Source organism: Calliphora vicina, chromosome 2, assembly GCF_958450345.1.
Source record: "Calliphora vicina chromosome 2, idCalVici1.1, whole genome shotgun sequence".
NCBI lineage: Eukaryota > Metazoa > Arthropoda > Insecta > Diptera > Calliphoridae > Calliphora > Calliphora vicina.
The window spans coordinates 32,926,497-32,947,650 of record NC_088781.1 but is presented as its reverse complement, the minus strand read 5'-3'; the positions used below and the strand labels follow the sequence as shown (position 1 = coordinate 32,947,650).

Sequence of the window (21,154 nt, the reverse complement as noted above, 5' to 3'; positions counted from 1 at the left end):
TGTACCTTGATATTTATTTTCGTCCAAACAATCTTGAAGCTCTCTCTATATTCATGTTTTTATACCCTTCACCTTCGTGAGAATGGTATATATAAGTTTGTCATTCTGTTTGTAATTTCCACATTATAATTTTCCGACACTCTAAAATAAATATATTCTGAATCCTTATAGATAGAGGAGTCGATTAAGCCATGCCCGTCTGTTGAAAACTATTTTCTGAAGACCCCAGATATCTTCGGGATCCAAATCTTCAATAATTCTGTCAGACATGCTTTCGAGAAGTTTCCTATTTAAAATCAGCAAAATCGGTCCACAAATGGCTGAGATATGAGGAAAAAACAAAACAAACTATTTTTTTTAAATTTAAAAAAAAAATTAAATTTAAAAAAAAAAATAACAATTCGAAAATTTTTTTTCTAAAAAATGAAAAAACAACTGAAAAAAAATCAATTTTGTTTACAAAAATATTTAAAATTTGTATTTTGAAGTATAATTTTGTGAAGGGTATATAAGATTCGGCACAGCCGAATATAGCCGATTGAAATGCAATATACATATACAATGTTAAAATTTGTACATAGTATGGGGAAAATGTTTTCGAAATTCAATCAATTGATAGAAGAACAAAACCTACTCAATTTTATGTAGAGTAAGTTCGGGTAATGTGGTATACCTATTTTTTATTTGACTATAATTTTTAGAATCTTAATTCGATTGGAACAGTTTTCAGCTGGTGTTTTACTACAAGTGTTAGGTTTACATCCATGAAAATAAAAAAGTATTTTAAATTCAAGTTTCAGAGAAATTTGGGAAGAAGAGAAAACACCCATAAACAAGCCATTGAAAAAATTGGCGGGTAATGTGGTACACCATGTTCTTTTAATATTGTATACCAAACCGCATAACCGATACATAGTATTTTAATTTGTAAATGAGTTGCGTTTTATTTAAATCATCTTTAATGGATGCGATTAAAGTTGGCGGCTGACCAAGCTTATCAGAAGATCCTCAATACATTCTTCGCTTCGTAGGAGACATTGAATGACTGATGCGAAAAAAATGACCATTTGTTGTTTCTAATAGCTCTTCAAATCTTCCGCTGCCCATTTTCATACTTCACATTTCTTTGGCATATTATTTACTTGAAATTCTTTAGCTATACCACATTAGCCGACCACGTGGTTTAATGAAATTATTATAAAATTAAACATTATTATAAAAACAACTGACTCGAAATGTTGCATACTGGGTATGTTCTTCAATAGCAAAATATTCCCATTTGACTTTAAATAATAAAGTTTAAAACACGTGATTGTAGAAAAAATTAATTTTTAACAGATCACAAAAAAAAGTCTACCATAAGATAATGCTGATTTTTTACAACTTACTATATCCATGACCTGCAAAAATGAAGTACACTCACCCAATGTGTACCGCTACTCCTATACTCTTAGTTTTAGAGAAAAACAGCTATACCACATTACCCGCCTATACCACATTACCCAAACTTACTCTATGTATATCAAACAAAAAATTAAAATTTTGTGAAAATTACCGAATTTACTTAATTGTGAATAAATTCGAAAAGAATCCATCGATTTTTACGATCGATATCTCATTTTGAGAAAGAAATTTAGTACATTTTAATATAATTTCGTATCGAAATTAGTTTTCGATCACGCTGGACAATTTCTGCCGTTTTAGATTTTTCATAAGTTTTTTTAAACAAAAAATTTGCCATTTTGACGTAAAAACTATATTTTTTGCATCAATATGTTATTATAACTCCGAAACTACTGAGCCGATTAAAACGTAATATATAAACGTATTAAAGGTTATATAAATTAATTTTATATTACGGAATTACGGTTTTTGAGTTATCAAAAAAAATTTGAGTTATTTAAAAAAATTCACAATTTTACTTAACGTTTTAAAAAAAAAAATTCTCCATAGAATTTGAAATTTGAACCATATTTGTACTTAGGTAGCCATGATGGATAAAATCTATATAGTGGTTATTCAAGCAATTTTTTGCTGTGTTATGATAACCATAGTCCGAGAACAACATATATTTATTGACTGTAATCATATAAAAGATTGCTGCAATCATGTGAATCGTAACTTTAACATATTATGGTTACAGCAATCATATAAATAATTACAGCATCCATAATATTGTTAAAAAAACTTGTAGGAAATTTGAAATGGTTACTAACTATATTTCGTCTCTGCGGTATCATTCAGACTACATAAGTTAAGTCCAAATCACTAAGACCCCTTTCACACTAGGCAATTTAGTTGCGCAAGTCTCTTGTGTTTGTAGATGCCAGAGGTAATGTCGGGTTAAGGTAGGCTTGCCAGACGTGCTGTTTTCAGCAGTACGCGTACTTTTTTTTAGTTTTTGTACTTTTAACTGCATAACCCCTAAAGAAGTATGCAATTGTACTACTTTTTAGTATCGTACTTCTTTTTGTATTTTTTTTCTACCTTTTTTGTACTTTCACCATAATTTTATAGAGGTAAACTTATACAACAAATTTGAACAACAGAAGGATGAAAATTTCTATGGGTTTTTAGACGAACGTATATGTAGCAGTTGCAATAATCAGCAAGAGATTTGTCTTTTTAAAAAACGCTCAGCAGAGTTTTTATCGAATATAAGTACTTATATAAAAGGTCGTTTCAATTTAGAAAATAATAAGTTTGAAAAACTTTAATTTTTCCATCTTAATTCAAACATTTCATTTCATGAATTTGTGGAAATTATTATATTATTTTCAATCAAAAATATTGATTTAGATCAACTTTTTGACGAATTTACACATATCATTAAAAACATTTGCTGAAAACATCGAAAAAGAAAAATCTGCAGAAGAAAAATGGAAAGAATTCTTAAATAGTGGATAATTTCCTAATTTTGCAAAGATTTGTTACTTCGTCTTTTCAATTCCTCATTCTAATGCAGCCAGTGAACGAGTTTTTAGTTTAATGTATAATTTTTGGAGGAAGGAACGAAATAAACTTTTAATAGAAAATTTGCAAAGCGAGTTAATAATAAAAACAATCTTTGAATACAGTTGTACTGAGTTTTTCAATTTTTTAAAAACCGAAAAATGTAAAAATTAATTTGTACAACATATACAAAAAAGTGAAAAATATTTATAATTTATTTAAATGTATCAGTAAATTTTAAAGTCAATAATTTTCAAAAATTATTGACTTTAAAATTAAACACGTGTTTTGTATTTGAAAACTTGATTAAATGATTTCTAAATATTTGTGGAACTTATTTTTTCACCCTTCTTCAATTAAAAAACTTCATTAACAAATTGTATGCTGGCAATTCCCAACGTGCTAGCAATTCTCTCTCATCCCTTTAACATTATAATGGTCAGTTGTTATTTGACGTTCTCACACTCACCTGTTAGGATAACAAACAAAAAGCAAGTGCACAACAGTAAAACTCTCAGTCATATGGAGAATTTTGAAGTGAAAGTAACGGTTAAAAACTATAACACCAACGGTGGTTGAACAGGCTAATTAGAGTAAAAGGAAAATATTGAATAAGAAATAAAATAATAAATGAAATTGCAAAAGTGATGGTAGTTTATGGAAACAAAAAAAATAAAGTAACATAAATTATATTTCTAAATAGCGTGTTTTATTAAAAACTAAAATATAAAAAATTAAAAAAAGAATATATGAATATTCATAACTATTCATTCTATTTGTCTATATATGTTCATGTGTTTCAATGAGTATTGGTTTATTAAGAAAGGCCATTGTGAAATAAGGCTGAAGTTTAAGGAAACAATTAACGAGAGGTCATTTCTTTAAATAACAACAATAACAACGACAACAAACCCAATACAAATATTTTTATTACTAATGAAAAACTTGGAAAAAACATTATGCAGCAACGTCACCAAAATAAAAAGGAGGAAAATTATAGAATTTTTCACAACAATACGGCACCAACTGGAACAGCTAACATGCGAAATTCAGCTGGTCTAGCTCCAACAAATAGAGCTGCTACAACGTCCAGTACAGTAACTAACATACAATTGACACCATTGTGGGAGCATATTTTAAGAACAAGGAAATTGCCCGAGACTACTTGTCCACGTATAATGTTTGCTGAGTTCCTAGAACGTTTAAAAGATCCCGAATGGCAAGTGCGACAACATGCCCTTAGGGTATTTGTAGATGTATTGGTGGTAATGAAATCAAGAGCGGATACTTACATGGAACCGCTAATTGGTCAGTTGGTAGAGAATCTGGGACATCAGGCTCCCACCGTTCGCAAAGGTGCTTTAGATTGTTTAAGGGTGTATTTGGCTGAAACAGCCATGCCCGAAACAATAATGTTGCAAATTCTAGATATTGGTCTCAATCAAAAAATTACCAATGAACCTTTTGGTGGCCGATTGACCTGTGGCGTTATGCTGTCTTTACCAGCCTTAGTTCAGTCAACTCTGCACACTGCTAAAAGTCATTTCATTTTAAGAACCACCATTGATATGTTGGTACAGAAAATGGGACAGGTGACGCACCAGGAAATTACACTTAAAGTTTTGCGTAAAATGCGTGAACTTATAGGTGAAGGCGAGTTTATGAAGTACATGTCACATGGAGCTTACAGAGAATTTGATTTGTTGTGTAATGTTTATGGTTTGTCTCAGCAGGAAGAGGGTTTAATACAACCCACTCATGCCAATTTTATTTCTTCCGAATCCAATACCAATACATGGCGCTTAATGGCTGCTAATAAGCCTTCTAAACTAGCCAATTGCTGGCGTTCTTCTGAGGAGGAAGATGTCAGATTGGAAGAGCAGTGTGTTAATGAAACAGTCCTTGCTTGTCCAGCCAAGGTTATAATGGAAACTGAAATTAAATTTAATGACGATACTTTGACAATGCGTATTTTAGAGGCAAAAGATGATGACGTTTGTATTGTAGAGCCGGAAATGTGCCATAAATCATTAGCTGAAACCTGTCCCAACAGTTTAGAAGATGAGGTAATTTGTGGTCGTCTAGCAAGTGCTAAAAGTTTACGTGAGTCTTCATCGTCATTAGTAAAACTGTTAAGTGATTCGGATGATATGGAAGAGGAAAAACCAAAACAAGAATATTACACCACCATTATAACACCATCAACGCCCTCACGTACCCCAAAACGAGTAACATTTGGTGGGGAAGTAGTGAAAATGCGCACGCCTGATAGTGATGCAAATTCAACAACCAATAACAATCATCAGCAACAACAGAAATCGCAAAATCTTCAGCAGTTATTTCAAAACCAATCTAACAACAATGATGCTGTGTCAGGTCATGATAGTGATGACAATCAACCAACATTTATACTACAGTCTCCACCCACAACTGTTGACTCCAGTAAAACCTCGGTTCTAACGCTTGATATACCAAACGATAATACTAAACCTTTAACACGTCCAAAATCTGATGCAACTTTAAAGCCATCAGGATCAACCTCAAAAACCCCTTCCCCAGCCGTATCTTCCCAAACCACTTCTCCCAAGTCTCCGGGAAAATCTCCAAAGGATTCCCCCAAATCTCCGTTTAAACGTTTGAGTATTAGTCCAGTGGATAACATTATTAGTCCACGTACGGCTCATAAAGAAATCGAGGTTTTGCATAATTTACAGAGAGATCCTTCACCAAATCGAGCATTAACTGCCAGGAGAGCTAGTTTGAAAACCGAAGAGTTAAATACACCTTCACCGGCTGGAAATCAACCATTATGGATGGAAAATCAGGAGAAAAAGTTACATGCTCAACAAAGTCCAGTTCAACCTCCACCTCCACGCTCGTGGGAGGAATTAGGTATTGTTGATGATGATACAATAATGGATTTACGGTCGGGGGTAAGTGAAATTAAGAAAAGTTTACTTTGTTTTAAAACTTTAAAATCTTATATAAAATATTTTGCAAATTTCGCAAAAGTGTGTAATTTAACCCTTAAATGAATGATTTTTACTTTTATTTTTCTATAAAGTATCAAATATTTAGTTGATTTTTATTTATTATATTTCCTTTACACAGAAAAAACTATTTTTTAAACCGCTTCAATTCAAATATATATCACATATTGAACTGGTTTCAATTATTTTATAATTGAATCAAGTATTCATGTGCTCAAAAACAGAATTTTCTGATATTTTCTATTGAATTTTGAGTTTTGAGTTTTGAATTTGATAATTTTGATATTTGAATGTTCAATTTTCGTTATTGGTTGAACTTCAAATACAAAAATTATTGAATAGATAATTTTCGTAATTGAAAAACAAAAAATAACAAAAATGTGTTTTCAATTACAAAAATAATCTATTCAATAATTTTTTATTTGAAGTTCAACCAATAACGAAAATTGTACATTCAAATATCAAAATTATCAAATTCAAAACTCAAAATTCAATAGAAAATATCAGAAAATTCTGTTTTTGAGCACATGAATACTTGATTTAATTATGAAATAATTGAAACCAGTTCAATATGTGATAAATGTTTGAATTGAAATATAATTTTTTCTGTGTAGCTTTAGTTTGATTTAGAATTTCTTCAGCTGAAACTTTTCATACTCCATTTGATTTTTCGGAATTAGAATCTGAATTAGTATCAAGCTTATATTCGTCTAAAATTAAGTGGAACTTGAATGTAGACAATTGGCATCAATATGCATTAAAGGGTTAATCATTCTTATATCATGAATTCCACCAAATAGCGCAGGAAACATTTTTATGGCTGCTAGGTGAAATCATGGACCGATGTTGCCCATTTTCAATACCAAGCAAACCTTAACAGAGAGTATTTGTAGAAAATTGCAACCAACTACACGCAGAGAAAAAATATAGTTGTACATGTTTACTGTAATCATTTATATATTGTTACAAGTTTTTTAACAATATTATAGTCACAGAAACTATTTACATGATTGTGGTAACCATAATATGGTTAATTTACAATTCACATGATTGTAACAACCATATATATGGTTACAGTAAACAAGTATATGTCTGTGACAACCATTTATATGATGAAGGACTTACCATATTATGTTGCTCTCGGCTTATGGGTATCATAAATATGGTTGTCACAAAAATATACTTGTGTACTGTAACCATATATATGGTTGTTACAATCATGTTAATTGTAAATTAACCATATTATGGTTACCACAATCATGTAAATAGTTACTGTGACTATAATATTGTTAAAAAACTTGTAACAATATATAAATGATTACAGTAAACATGCACAACTATATCTGTGCGTGTAGCTACTTTCGTTTGGGCCCTAACGTTTCAACAGACAGACTGACGAACGGACACATCTAGATCCTCTTAGAATTTTATATGGACCTTACATATATATACTTCGGTGAATATTTCGATGATTTACAAACGGAATAACAAAATCAATATTGTTCTAAAGAGAATGTGTTTACCGAATATGGTCAAAATCGAAAGACCCAAAGTGAATTTGTTTGTGATGTCTTATGGAATTCGGATTTAATTTAATGAAATTTAAGAATAGGAATTATTAGTAGAATGATTATGTCCTCACTTGATTGATATACACTTTTAATTGATATACATACTCTCTCTCAAATTTGTTATAGCTTATCCTTTCAAGTAAAAATATAGTTTATAAATAATTACATTGCAAAATTTACTAACCACATTCATCACTTATAAGGTGTTTTAATTAAACTTACCTACAAATATTTTATTGTGTTGTAAATGCTATCATCAAACATGTTTACCTCTTATATTAGATAGTGGGTATAATGGGGTCAAATATGAATGTATTTATTAATAAATTTGAATAGGCTATCATTAAAACGACCTTGACTTGTTTTCTTTGATGTTACATTAATACATGTACTTACGAAGAATTAATATGTGTACAATTTATTACATGTTAATTATTGTTTATGTAAAGAAAAATTATTGTTGTACCTGTATTACTTCAATTATAATTTTTGCTATAATACAATGTTTTTCTTAACATTAATGTATGTAGAAATGGCTTAAAATAGAAATATGAATCATTTAAAAGAGTTAAAGTTGTTAGAATCTTTGTTTCGAATTGTTTATATGGAAATGGAATTATTTACTTCTACATGTAATATGTAGTGAAGGTGAGGTGGTTCAACCTCAAATGGTTGCAATTATTCAATGATTTCCAGCAAATATTCATGTAAATAAAAACTTTTTATTACACTTAATGCTTCATCAATTATTTGTTGCTTTTAAAAATAACAAATAACCAGTAAAAACTTGGCAATAACTTGCAATTACTGAACAACATACTTTTTAATGACTACTACATATCGTCTGCATTACTTAGAAGTAATTCAATAATGACTGATTTATTATCTGATATAAGTGTAAGTGCTTACCTTTTCATGAGCACATTTAGTTTTTACCGATAATGGCTTTAGTGAGTTTTTAAGTAAAAGTAACAATACTTGTAACTAGTTCCAGTGATATCAAAGTCATAACTTATTTTTAAGTGGTTTTTTTATGTACTTGCCTCTCAAAACATCACCAGGTTGAAATTATAAGTTGGAATGCAGGTAATGGTAGAATAACTGTCATTGCGATTTAAAGCAATACGATAACGCCAAAGGTAGAAATGCTTAGAATTTTTTGTTGTAACAAATTTAAGACAAAGAGAAAACAAGATTTTTGAAACAACCAAGGGGTACGTTTATTTGGCGTTATCATTTCGATATAGTAACGATATTTTTTGAACAAACCTTATGATAATATCTATAAAATAAGATAAGCAGCTCACGTTTCGACAATTATCCAGAGTATCAAAATATCTCGTAACAATTTCATCCACTGATAGGACGATTTCTCCACTGTAATTTTGTACATAGAATTAAATGCATATCTGAACCTCCACCAATCGTTACCTATACGAAGAAGTGACTGCGGTGAACTCTTGAGTTGTTAAAATTAACCCAGTCATCCCATATGGATATTGTATCTTATGAATGAATACGGAGGAATCTCTAACCTCAAACAGATCTAGTATCTGAAAGAATAAATTGGATTTGATGTTGATTGTGAAGCTGAACAAATTGCGATTATTCGGCAACTTCCACAATATGCAAGGTAGAACAAATTCCAAAAAATAGATATACCATACGGACCAAGGGATTTGTTCATATTGAGTTCGAACAGAACCTCCTTGACTGCTCGATTACTAAACAATAGCATAGGCATAGTACAAGGGATGCTGGATATTGAAGTCATACATTTCAGCCAAATTTTTTTTTACTCTCAAAACGGTAGAATTGAAACACCGACACTGTTACGAATCCTCTTGACAAAGAAAGCACTTGTTCTTCTTCGGAGGAAGATGCGATGCTAGCGATCCAGTATTCCGACACAATCCAATATTAAATCAAAAACTATCTACTAGAGAAGTGCCATTAAATTTCCATTTGTAAGTTATTTCTGAGAAATATACAAAAAGGGTGAAATAACCAAAATCGAGACAATTAATTTTAAAATAAAACAAGAAATAGTGTTGTATTCTGCTGTGCCGAATCATATGTACCCACCCCAAGTAAATAGAAGAAGTACGTACTGGAAGTACTATGATTGAGTTTCTAGGCGGTTTAAGTCATACAAAAAACCAATAAATGTTTCAGCATAATGGGAAACGCTTCTCAATTTTTTCTGCATCTCTCAGAAATTCGACCTCATATATATATTCTGTATTGTTATAGATAGTGGTGTCGATATAGCCATGGTCCGCAAATGTCTGAGATTTAAGGAAAAAGCAAAATTACGATTTTTTGTTGTTTTTACTGTGTCTCTTGGTATGTTTACATAGCACACACATTGTGCAAAAATTAACAAAAGCATTCAGTCCCGCACGAGATTTCAATAAACATTTTTTCACAATTTTTTTAAAATTTTTTCCCAAATTCTTTTTATAAATTTTATTTTATTTTTTTTTCACCAAAATTAATTTTACCAATTTTTTTTTGCCGGAAATTGTTTTTAATTTTTATCTTTAATTTAATTTGCTGAAACATATATAAGATCCGACACAGCCGAATATGGAAATTGCCACCGAGATATTCACCCAGACCGAAAAATTAAAAGTTAATCAATTCAAATTAAATTTCGCTCCAAATAAGTTTTATACATATATACGGAAGTCATGTCACGTAGTTGTATGATGATCGGTATATAGTCATAGCTCCCATATAAGTTCCGCTTCCGAAAATCATTTTAATGAGCATAAATCTCTTAAAAATGTTGGTATCCACATCAAATTTAACAGAAATAAGTTTCATATAGACATAAATTACGCAACCTAATTTCATGGCGATCGGTCCAAATTGGTCATAGATCCCATATAACGCCAACTTCCGAAAATCACTTACGAAAATAAATTATTGAAATTAAAAAAAATGTTAGTGTTGTGTATTATATGATCATGCTTGACCGACCATACTTTCTTACTTGTTTTCTTTTTCTTATTTCTTAAACAAAAAATATATGAAATGGAAATTCAAGTAGCATAACGTCATGTATCGTCACGTCAGATACTAATGCTAACAACTAAAAAACGAGAAAAGTTTTTTATATTTTATAATTTGGAAAATAAATTTATATTATTCCAAATCCTACTACAAAAGGTTTTATACAAAAAGTCTTGCCCAATTCGCAGAGTTGTACAATTTTGTAATGCAACGTCAAGCAATTGCATATTTTTGGTAATATTTTCAACTCCTATAGTTCAATTGTTGCAATATTTTGTCTCAATAAAGTGGTACTTAATTAATTCGCAAATATAAAAAAAAAACTATTTACAAATTTAACTTTTTCATTATTTTTTTTGCATTTTGTCTCCCTAACGTCAGGCCATAATGGAAATAGAATATAGAATTTGTTACGAAGATAATATAGAATTTGTTACGAAGATAATTTTCTCTAGAAAATAAGATTAAGGCAAATGTTAAAAAAATAATCTTTAAATAACTATATATTTTAATAAATAAAAAAACTTACCATTATTTACCCAATTTTACAACTTTCACCCAATTTCCTTAACCTTTTGGCTCAAAATTTTCCAGCAGTTACTCTTCTAGCTACTAAAAAAATAAATTAAGACCCATATAAAGCAAATAAATTTTTTCGGCATGGATTGCCTTTATTAAAAGTCTAATGAAGTCTAAACATTCTAACCCAAAAAAATGGGGTAGGGTGTACTTATGTTACTTTTGTTTATTTTTAATACGAATAAGCTCAACATGTTTATTTTTATCTTCCATAATAGATACTTTTATTTATTTATGTATTTATTTAATAGTGTCTATGACGCGCCAATGTCTGTGTTTTTAAACCTAAAAGCAACAATAAAGTTATTTTGTTTACTATACTACACCTATCCTTTGATTTACACTACACGATTTCCGAAGCAGACACTTCAAATCTAAAGAAAACGATGATGACGATAATAATATTACTCAAATGAAGATGTGTCAGGTTGCAGTGACACCTAAAATTATTAACTAATCCTTGATGACGAAAATTGGGAAATCCTTTTGACACACATGAGAAGAATGTTTGTAGAGCTCTCAAGTTCGAGAGATATAAATATAATTCAAGGTTCGGCAAAATATTGGAAATTATATATAGAATTGAATAATAATTGGTCACAATTTCTTATTACTAAATTCATTTCAAATCTTTATAGATTGAAGTTGCATCTAACATCGAAGCAGAAACCGTAGAGAGGAAATTAGAAAACAATCAAACAAAAAATATTTAAAATAATCACACATACGAGTGTTGTTTTTTTATTTCTCTTGGTTTTTATTACTAATGCGTTTCCACCATTTAGGTTTTTGACAACTGAGTTAGGTCTTTAACAGCAGAGTTTCTGCTCTATTAATATTTCTGTATTGCAGAAACTGTTGGATTAGATTAATATATAGACTGATGGCGTTGTTTATTTTTTTGCTTTAAATATTATATTACTATTTTGAGTAACTTTTATGCGATTTCTTCAAGAACGAATCGAGGGATAGTTGTATTGCACATTCATTAAAGAAACAATAACACATACATACATTTTTATCAGATGAAATATAGGTCTAGTTACACACACGATGTACACTTTCATTATGCATACATGTCGATTTTATTAAATATTGCCGGTTTTATTATTCATAAAACATCCTTATGACCCAGTTCTCATAATAAATAAATATGTATGTATGTTAAGTTAAGTTAAGTTATATTTGAAGTCATAAGTAGTACATGCAGACATTTACATATAAACACGTACATACTTCTCGTATATTAGTTAGTAGGTTTTATGTTTTAAAGAATAATTGTGTAACGGATACTGTATACTTTGTTTTGGGTGAATTGTATTGTATATTATTTGTTTTATGACTGACTGGTCTCTGCGTTTACTCATATACAAGCGAGGGTAGATCAATAAGTTAGCAATAACAATAAAACTATTATAAGCTACACTTGTTGCAATTTCATATTGTACACAGAGTAAATTCTTAAAAGTAAAACTTAATTATAACATCTTAACATTATAAGAGTTAAAGTAATTGTCTATGTCTCTACGATATTTCCGAACACTAAAGCGAATTCATGTTGTCCTTCTTCAGACAAAAGTCTACAGAAGAAGTTCCGTTAAATTATAAAAACTCAATATGTCAAATATAATGCTGGATATTAAGCGATTGATCATCCTCCGTTAAGAATAGTAGTTCACTTTAATACGCTTGGTTTTATTTCATGACTTAAACCTTATGAGACTTGTATATATTGGCGACAATAGTTTGCCCGCATTTGAAAGGTAACCTAGTTGTATATTAATTTCTTTATAATTCCACCCTCGTTTCTTGTGTGTTTGTTCCCATAAAATATAAAATTAACAATTATTAGTGGTTAGTTTTTCCTGTTGTATATTGTATTACCCGTATTCGTAATGTACAAATATATTTATTTTTCGTTCTTGCGGTTTTGCAGAGATGGAGTAATACTGTACTCTTTTTTTAAAACTTTTGACATCAAACAAGACCTTCGAATTCATTAATTCACTAAAATCTTAATTTAGAATTAAACAAGTAAAAGTACCGAATCTTATATACCCTTCACTATGTATACTTTAAAACATAGGTTAGCACCAAGGTTAGCTCTATTGGATAGTAACTCAGACACAATTTTTCAACAACATCGGTCGAGAACTCTCTGAGTTATAGGGGGTAAAATTTTGACAATTTGGTCAAATAGGGGTTTTTTCTTATCCATGTAACTTATTACCTATTGTTCTTAGCAAAATGTGTCCCAAATAGTATAGATAGCTATTTCTTCGATCTTTCGAAAAAAAATATTTAAAAAAAAAAATAAAAAATTTTTAATATTTTTTTTCCGAAATCAAAAACTTTTTTGACTTTTTTTTAAAACACGTCCTTTTTTTTTTTTTTTTTTTTTTCTTAAAATAAAGTTTAGATATTTTCCTTGAACACCTACTTGGTCGCTTAGTGGGATGCGAGTGGGATATCTATCAAAATAAATATTTTGTAACTCAAAACATAAAATTTTTGACTTTTTTTGCAAAATCAAAAACTTTGTTGACTTTTTTTTTCAAAATGGACCCTTTTTTAATCTTTTTTTTTAGGTCAAACAAAAGCTTAGATATTATCCTTGAAGATCCTTTTGGTCGCTTAGTGGGATGCGAGTGGGATATCTATCAAAATAAATATTTTTTAACTCAAGACTTACAATTTTTGACTTTTTTTTTTGCAAATACGATTTTTTTTCCAAATGGGCCCTTTTTTTAAAATTTTTTTTGTAGTCAAAAGAAAGCTTAGGTCCATTCCTTTAAGATATTTTTAGTCCCTTAGTGGGATGCGAGTGGGATATCTATCAAAATAAATATTTTGTAATGCAAGACATACAATTTTTTAATTTTTGTTTGCAAAATCAAAATTTTTTTCCAATATGGGCCCTTTTTTAATTTTTTTTTTGCTCAAAAGAAAGCCTAGGTCCATTCCTTTAAGATATTTTTAGTCCCTTAGTGGGATGCGAGTGGGATATCTATCAAAATAAATATTTTGTAACGCAAGACACACAATTTTTTAATTTTTTTTGCAAAATCGAAATTTTTTTCCAATATGGGACCTTTTTTTAAAAATTTTTTTTTGCTCAAAAGAAAGCTTAGGTCTTTTCCTTTAAGACCTATTTTGTCACTTAGGAAGATGTGAGTAGGATATCTATTAAAATAAAAATGTTGTAACTCAAGACATTCAATTATTGACTTTTTTTTTGCAAATTCGAATTTTTTTTCAAAATGGGCCCTTTTTAAAAAATTTTTTTTTAGTCAAAAGAAAGCTTAGGTCCATTCCTTTAAGATATTTTAGGTCCCTTAGTGAGATACGAGTGGGATATCTATCAAAATAAATATTTTGTAACTCAAGATATACAATTTTTGATTTTTTGGCAAAATCAAAAACTTTTTTGACTTTTTTTTTAAAATGGGCCCTTTTTGTAATTTTTTTTTTTGCTATAAAGAAAGCTTAGGCCTATTCCTTTAAGATGGTTTTGATCGCTTAGTGGGATGCGAGTGGGATATATATCAAAATAAATGTTTTGTAACTCAAGACATACAATTTTTGTGTTAAAACATTTATTTTGATAGATATCCCACTCGCATCCCACTAAGGGACTAAAAATATCTTAAAGGAATGGACCTAAGCTTTCTTTTGACTACAAAAAAAATTTTAAAAAAAGGGCCCATTTGGAAAAAAAATCGTATTTGCAAAAAAAAAAGTCAAAAATTGTAAGTCTTGAGTTAAAAAATATTTATTTTGATAGATATCCCACTCGCATCCCACTAAGCGACCAAAAGGGTCTTCAAGGATAATATCTAAGCTTTTGTTTGACCTAAAAAAAAGATTAAAAAAGGGTCCATTTTGAAAAAAAAAAAGTCAACAAAGTTTTTGATTTTGCAAAAAAAGTCAAAAATTTTATGTTTTGAGTTACAAAATATTTATTTTGATAGATATCCCACTCGCATCCCACTAAGCGACCAAGTAGGTGTTCAAGGAAAATATCTAAACTTTATTTTAAGAAAAAAAAACAAAAAAGGACGTGTTTTAAAAAAAAGTCAAAAAAGTTTTTGATTTCGGAAAAAAAATATTAAAAATTTTTTATTTTTTTTTTTAAATATTTTTTTTCGAAAGATCGAAGAAATAGCTATCTATACTATTTGGGACACATTTTGCTAAGAACAATAGGTAATAAGCAGGGAAACCGGAAATATGCTCTAAAAAAAGCGTTTTAAGCGCTTTAAATATGCAGTAAAAACTTTAAAATATGCTCTTAAAATTTAAAAAATATGCTCGTAAAAAAACAAACTTTTACATAATTTTTAACCAAAACAAATTGACTTAAATTTTCAAATATAAATCGTTGTCTATTGGATCTGAAAACATTTTTATACATAGAAAATGTTCCTTCGACATCAACTGATGTTACAGGAGCAAATTTAAAAGACTATATTTCTTTAACACTTAGAACTGTTAAGTTTGAATTAGAACTAAAATTTGATATTTAGATGGGGCTATTATTAAAATAGTGCTTATTTTATATGAAAACAAGTAAGAGAGCTATATTCGGCTGTGCCGAATCTTATACACTCAGGTCTCGTTTTATGCGGATTCAAATTTATGCGATTTTTAAATTAAATTTTTTTTTAGAATTTTAAAAGATTTTAAAATTTTTGATGTTTTTTTAAAGCTTTTTTACCATTTTTAAATTAAACCAAGTTTGCATAACTGATATAATGGTTATAGTTTGTTTTTCAAATTCAAATTCTTAATATGGATTCAGATACGGAAAGAGCATTAAAGATTCATCGCGGACTTACTGATCTGTGTTCCGGATTCAAAATCGCAAAGTTTAATGACAAATTATTTAGCAAGAAAAGAAGCAATTGAAGCTCCTAAAAATTCTTTGATTTCCTCCCCTATTCACTAGATTAATTCTAGTGATGAAAATGATATTTTACCATATGATGACAATATGATTATATCATATAGTGATGAAAGTGACGTTGAACCAATTCCAAACCGATGCAGACAATTATTCAGTGATTCAGATTAATCATACATATTTACAGAATTTATGCGATTTTTTGGAACGCATCTATCGCATAAACCGAGACCTGAGTGTATACCCTTCACCAAATTATTCTTCAAAATAAAAATATTAAATATTTAGGTAAACAAAAATTTTTTTTCAGTTTTTTAATTTTTTGGCAAAAAAATATTCGAATTGATTTTTTAAATTTTTTCATTTTTTAAATCAATTTTTTTTTTTAAATTTGTTTTTGATAAAGTCAAAATATGCTATTAAACAGTTAAATATGCTCTAAAAACGCAAAAATATGACATAAATATGCTCTTAAAACAAATTAATGTATAAATATGAATTTAAGGGTAAAATATGCAAAAATATGCACTAACAAATCGATGCCAAAATTCTTAAATAGTTCTGAAACGTGTAAATATCTTATCCATGTGCTCATTAGACTCACCAGAAAAAACATGTATTTGCATATTTTGGTTTCCCTGGTAATAAGTTACATGGATAAGAAAAAACCCCTGTTTGACCAAATTGTCAAAATTTTACCCACTATAACTCAGAGAGTTCTCGACCGATGTTGTTGAAAAATTGTGTCTGAGTTACTATCCAATAGAGCTAACCTTGGTGCAAATTTCATCCCGATCGGAAGACATCGATTTCAAAAGTTGGTTCACTTGACATGAAATGCCCCATATCTAAAAAAATTAGGTCAAAGAATGTTGGTAAAAACAAATTGTTGAAAACAAAGGCTTTGTAAAATAAATTTGGTTAAATTTTTTTAAAACAGATGAATAAACAGGTAAAGAAGTATGGTCGGTCCAGCTATGAATAATTATGGATCATCGCCATGAAATTCATTTTGAAATCGATGTCTTCCGATCGGGAAGAAATTTGCAACAAAGACCCTTCAAAATGGACCCTTTTTTATTTTTTTAGCTCAAACAAAAGCTGATATATTTTTCTTGAAGACCCTTTTGGTCGCTTAGTGGGATGCGAGTGGGAAATCTATCAAAATAAATATTTTTAACTCAAGACATAAAATTTTTGACTTTTTGTTTTTTAGCAAAATCTAACTTTTTTCAAAATGGGCCCTTTTTAAAAAAAAAAATTTTTGCTCAAAAGAAAGCTAGGTCCATTCCTTTGAGATATTTAGTGGGATGCGAGTGGGCTATATTTCAAAATAAATATTTTGTAACTCAAGAAATACAATTTTTGAAATTTTTTTGCAAAATGGGCCCTTTATTTAAAAATGTTTAAGTAAGGGCTCATTTTGAAAAAAAAAAGTTTGATATACAATACAATTATATACACATACAATTTTTGACCTTTTTTGCAAAATCAAAAACTTTTTTCTTCAAAATTGCCTCTTTTTTAATTTTTTTTTAGCTCAAACAAAAGCCGAGATATTTTCCTTGAAGACCCTTTTGGTCGCTTAGGGGGATGCGAGTGCGATATCTATCAAAATAAATATTTTGTAACTCATGACATAAAATTGTTGATTTTTTTTGACAAAATCTAAAATTTTTTTGGTTTTTTTTTTAAATGGGCACTTTTTTGATATTTTTTTTTGCTCAAAAGAAAGCTTAGGTCTGTGCATTTAAGAGTTTTTGGTCTCTTAGTGGGATATCACAAAAATTTAAATCAAAAATTGAAGTCGGAACACAAACGAAGAAGTAGGATCGCATTAAATATGTAACACAAAAACCAAATCCATGGCGCTAGGTAATGCTCTGTATTTGGTGGGAGCGAAAGGGCTGACATTTGACCATCACAGGGAACCTATACCGAATGCAACTAATTCGTTTGAAGCGAACATTGGCCGAAAAACGTCCATTGTTAGCCTTTGCAATGGCCAATACTTTGAATAAATTTATATTTTACAAATGTTTCAAAATAATAGCTAAAATTTTTAAAAAATACCGCATTTTTAAGTCATACACCAAAAGAAAAAATAATTTTTAAGCCGATTTCTTTTTTTCATGAAACATTTTTTTCATCAGTTTTTTTTTCACCAAAAATATTTTTAATATTTATCTTAAAATATTCTTTGGTGAAGGGTATATAAGATTCGTTACAGGTGAATATAATTAGAACTCTTACTTGTTTATCATCATTTAGTATGTATTAGAGTCGAGAACAACATTTTTCACTTTTGGAAATTTCATAAAAAAAATTGAAAAATGTAAAATTTGGAATTTGGAATTTTAGTTATGCATGACAATGACAATTTTTTTCGATCTCAAGCTATAATGGGTGAACAACTACAATAAGCATTTTTACTAGAACTCAAGTTGAAAACAAGTGTAATTCAAGCCTTTAATTAGAGTCAAGAAATTAAATTACAGTTGTATTACACTTTATTTCAATAGCATTCCCTAGTAAAAAGGAAACATAAATTTAAGCCATATGTCTTTTGTTTGAAAAATATTTAATTTTTTCAAATATTTTTCATGTTTAAATCATTTAGGCCCTAATTTTGTAAATCAAGTCACCAAGGTGATATTTAAATGGAAAGCAAAAACATAATTTCAAAAATTTGTTTTTGTTTTATCATAATTCTATAAGTTCTTAACAGAACAAACGCACCAAAATTCAAGCGTATTTGTATATAAAACAAAAACAAATTTTTAAAATTTAGTTTTTGCTTTCAATATGAATATTACTTTGGTGACTTGATTTAAAAAATTAGGGCCTTATATTCAAGTCAAATTCCAACAAAATGTTCAAGTGCTTGAATTTTTGGGACTTTGGTGCTTATTTGGTATATTCAAACATAAAATGTGAAATCTCTAAACTGTTTCTGATTTGACTAAAATGTTCAGCATTTGGTATTTTGATCTTGGGAGCAAAAGTCGTAAAATACAAATATTAGGGAAATCGTAGTATACATTTGTACGATATGTTTCTTCCTCTTTCGAGATGTAGAAAATTTCAGAGAGTCCCTTCATTTTAGTTACATACCATTTAGAAATATTTATTTTCCATACCTGCTGTATATTTAGTCAAAATAAATATATGCAATAGATTTAGTATACATACATTTATAAATTAATATCCATATTTTTATGGTTATTATAAATTAAGAACAGTGCGTGATTTAAATAATAATTACATTTGTCGTTTTCTTATAATGTACTGGGTTACTTTCTTTTAAAGAGTATAATACATTTTATTTATAATTTACATTAAAGAAGTGTTTGTTATTGACATAGTTTCATTTGTTGATAAAACATAATATTTATATTAGTTTCGATTTATTAAACAATTTATTTTAAAATTATCATTAAGTAGGTCAATAAATTTGAAGTTGACCCATATTGATTTGTATGAGTAATTGGATATTTTTAAAGCTGTTTAACACGAACAAAATCAATTGAATTGATAAATGTGAGTATTTAAAATAAAATGGTTGATTTTTATTTTAATTGAAGTTGAATAGTCAATTGGGGTATTCATACGGTCTGCTATTAGTCATATTGTCCTAATATATTATAATAGTTGTTGTTGTGTTTTAAACAAAAAAAATATTATTTTATGACAAAACAATAAACATAGTTCAAATAGTCTTATTAGTTAAGAACTTTTTAGTTTGAAACACAACAAAAATTTTATTAAACTATTATAATATATTAGGACATTATGACAATATAAGACCATGAATTGGAGGAATTACTCCATGAAGATTGTTTGCAAACACAACAAGAGCTTGCAAAATCATTGGGAGCTACTCAAGCAGCAATTTCAAAACGTTTGCGAGCATCATGATTCACCTAAATGCAGGGAAATTGGGTAGCATATGAAATGAAGCCGAGAGACCTTTAATGCCGTTTTTGTATGTCTGAAATACTGCTTGTACGATATAAAAGAAAATCATTTTTGCAAAAATTATTTAGAATGAAGTGGTTGAGAAGTTTTACCTCAGCCGTTTTATTGTCCATATCTTGTCCCGTCTAACAATGTCTCATTCTTCACCTAATACTTAAACAAATAACTTAATTTAAAACATAATAAATCATTCTACAAAACACTATTTAATGTAACAACTAAATCATTCTTTATTGGTTTTGATGTCCTAAAATCCTACTTTAACTTATTTATTTCTATAATATGTATTCCATTAACACACTTTTGTTTTACTCCAAAAAACTACTCTTAAAGATTTCTATAAATCTCCAGCAACCTAAAGTAAATCAAACCGCACCGATTAACATCTCTATTAATGCAATTAAAATAATATTTTCAATAGTTTACATGTTTTAATAGAATTAACCCAATTCCTTACCAAACCAATCCAAAAAAATCCAACAAATTGAGTGCGTAATTAAATGCTTGGTAAATTAAGGAATGTATTTCTTACTCTTCACAATGTATAAAATAAAAACTAAATGTTCAAATTTTAATTCTACAACCATTATTTTGTTGACTACTCACCCAAATAAAATAAACACAATATTCCTTGTAAAAGGAAGTTAGTGCTTTAACAAAAAGTTTATGTTTTTTTTTGTGGATTCCTGTTCATATTAAAGTAAGAATATGTATTATATAAAATGCGTGTGAGATTGCATGCTGACTGTGATGGCTGTAAGCAATTGAGGTCAGTTACTTTATGTAAAATGTATGTGAATAAAACTAGTGGGATATTTCGTTAAAGGAAATATTTAAAGCAACTAAGATAAATAAAGTTAAAGTATTTTATTTTTTTTATAAAAATAGATTTATGGTTTGCAGAAGCTTTAAAATTTGGATTTTAGCATTCATAAATGTTTCCCAGGGTTTTTATTAAAAGTAGAATTATTTTTAGGGTAACCAATATTAAATACAACAGTGAAGTATAAATTTATACAAAAGACATTTGAGTTGAAAGCTGTTACAGGAAATCTAGTGATTATGATGATGTACATTGGGGTCGAACGAAAAAAAAGTGTTAATAATTCTGGATCTTCTACTATCATTGCAAAATAATGTATGAATAAATCTTAGACGAGGAC

General features: G+C 28.9%; 1 protein-coding gene across 1 annotated transcript in view; it reads left to right on the top strand.

Moving 5' to 3' along the window:
* Positions 1-3,992: 3,992 nt before the first annotated feature.
* LOC135951310 (uncharacterized) overlaps positions 3,993-21,154 on the top strand; it is a 61,754-nt gene continuing 44,592 nt past the window's right edge. Inside the window, exon 1 of the mRNA XM_065500935.1 lies at positions 3,993-5,885. Within this exon, the coding sequence (XP_065357007.1) occupies positions 3,993-5,885 (1,893 nt within the window). The remainder of the gene's footprint in view (positions 5,886-21,154) is intronic.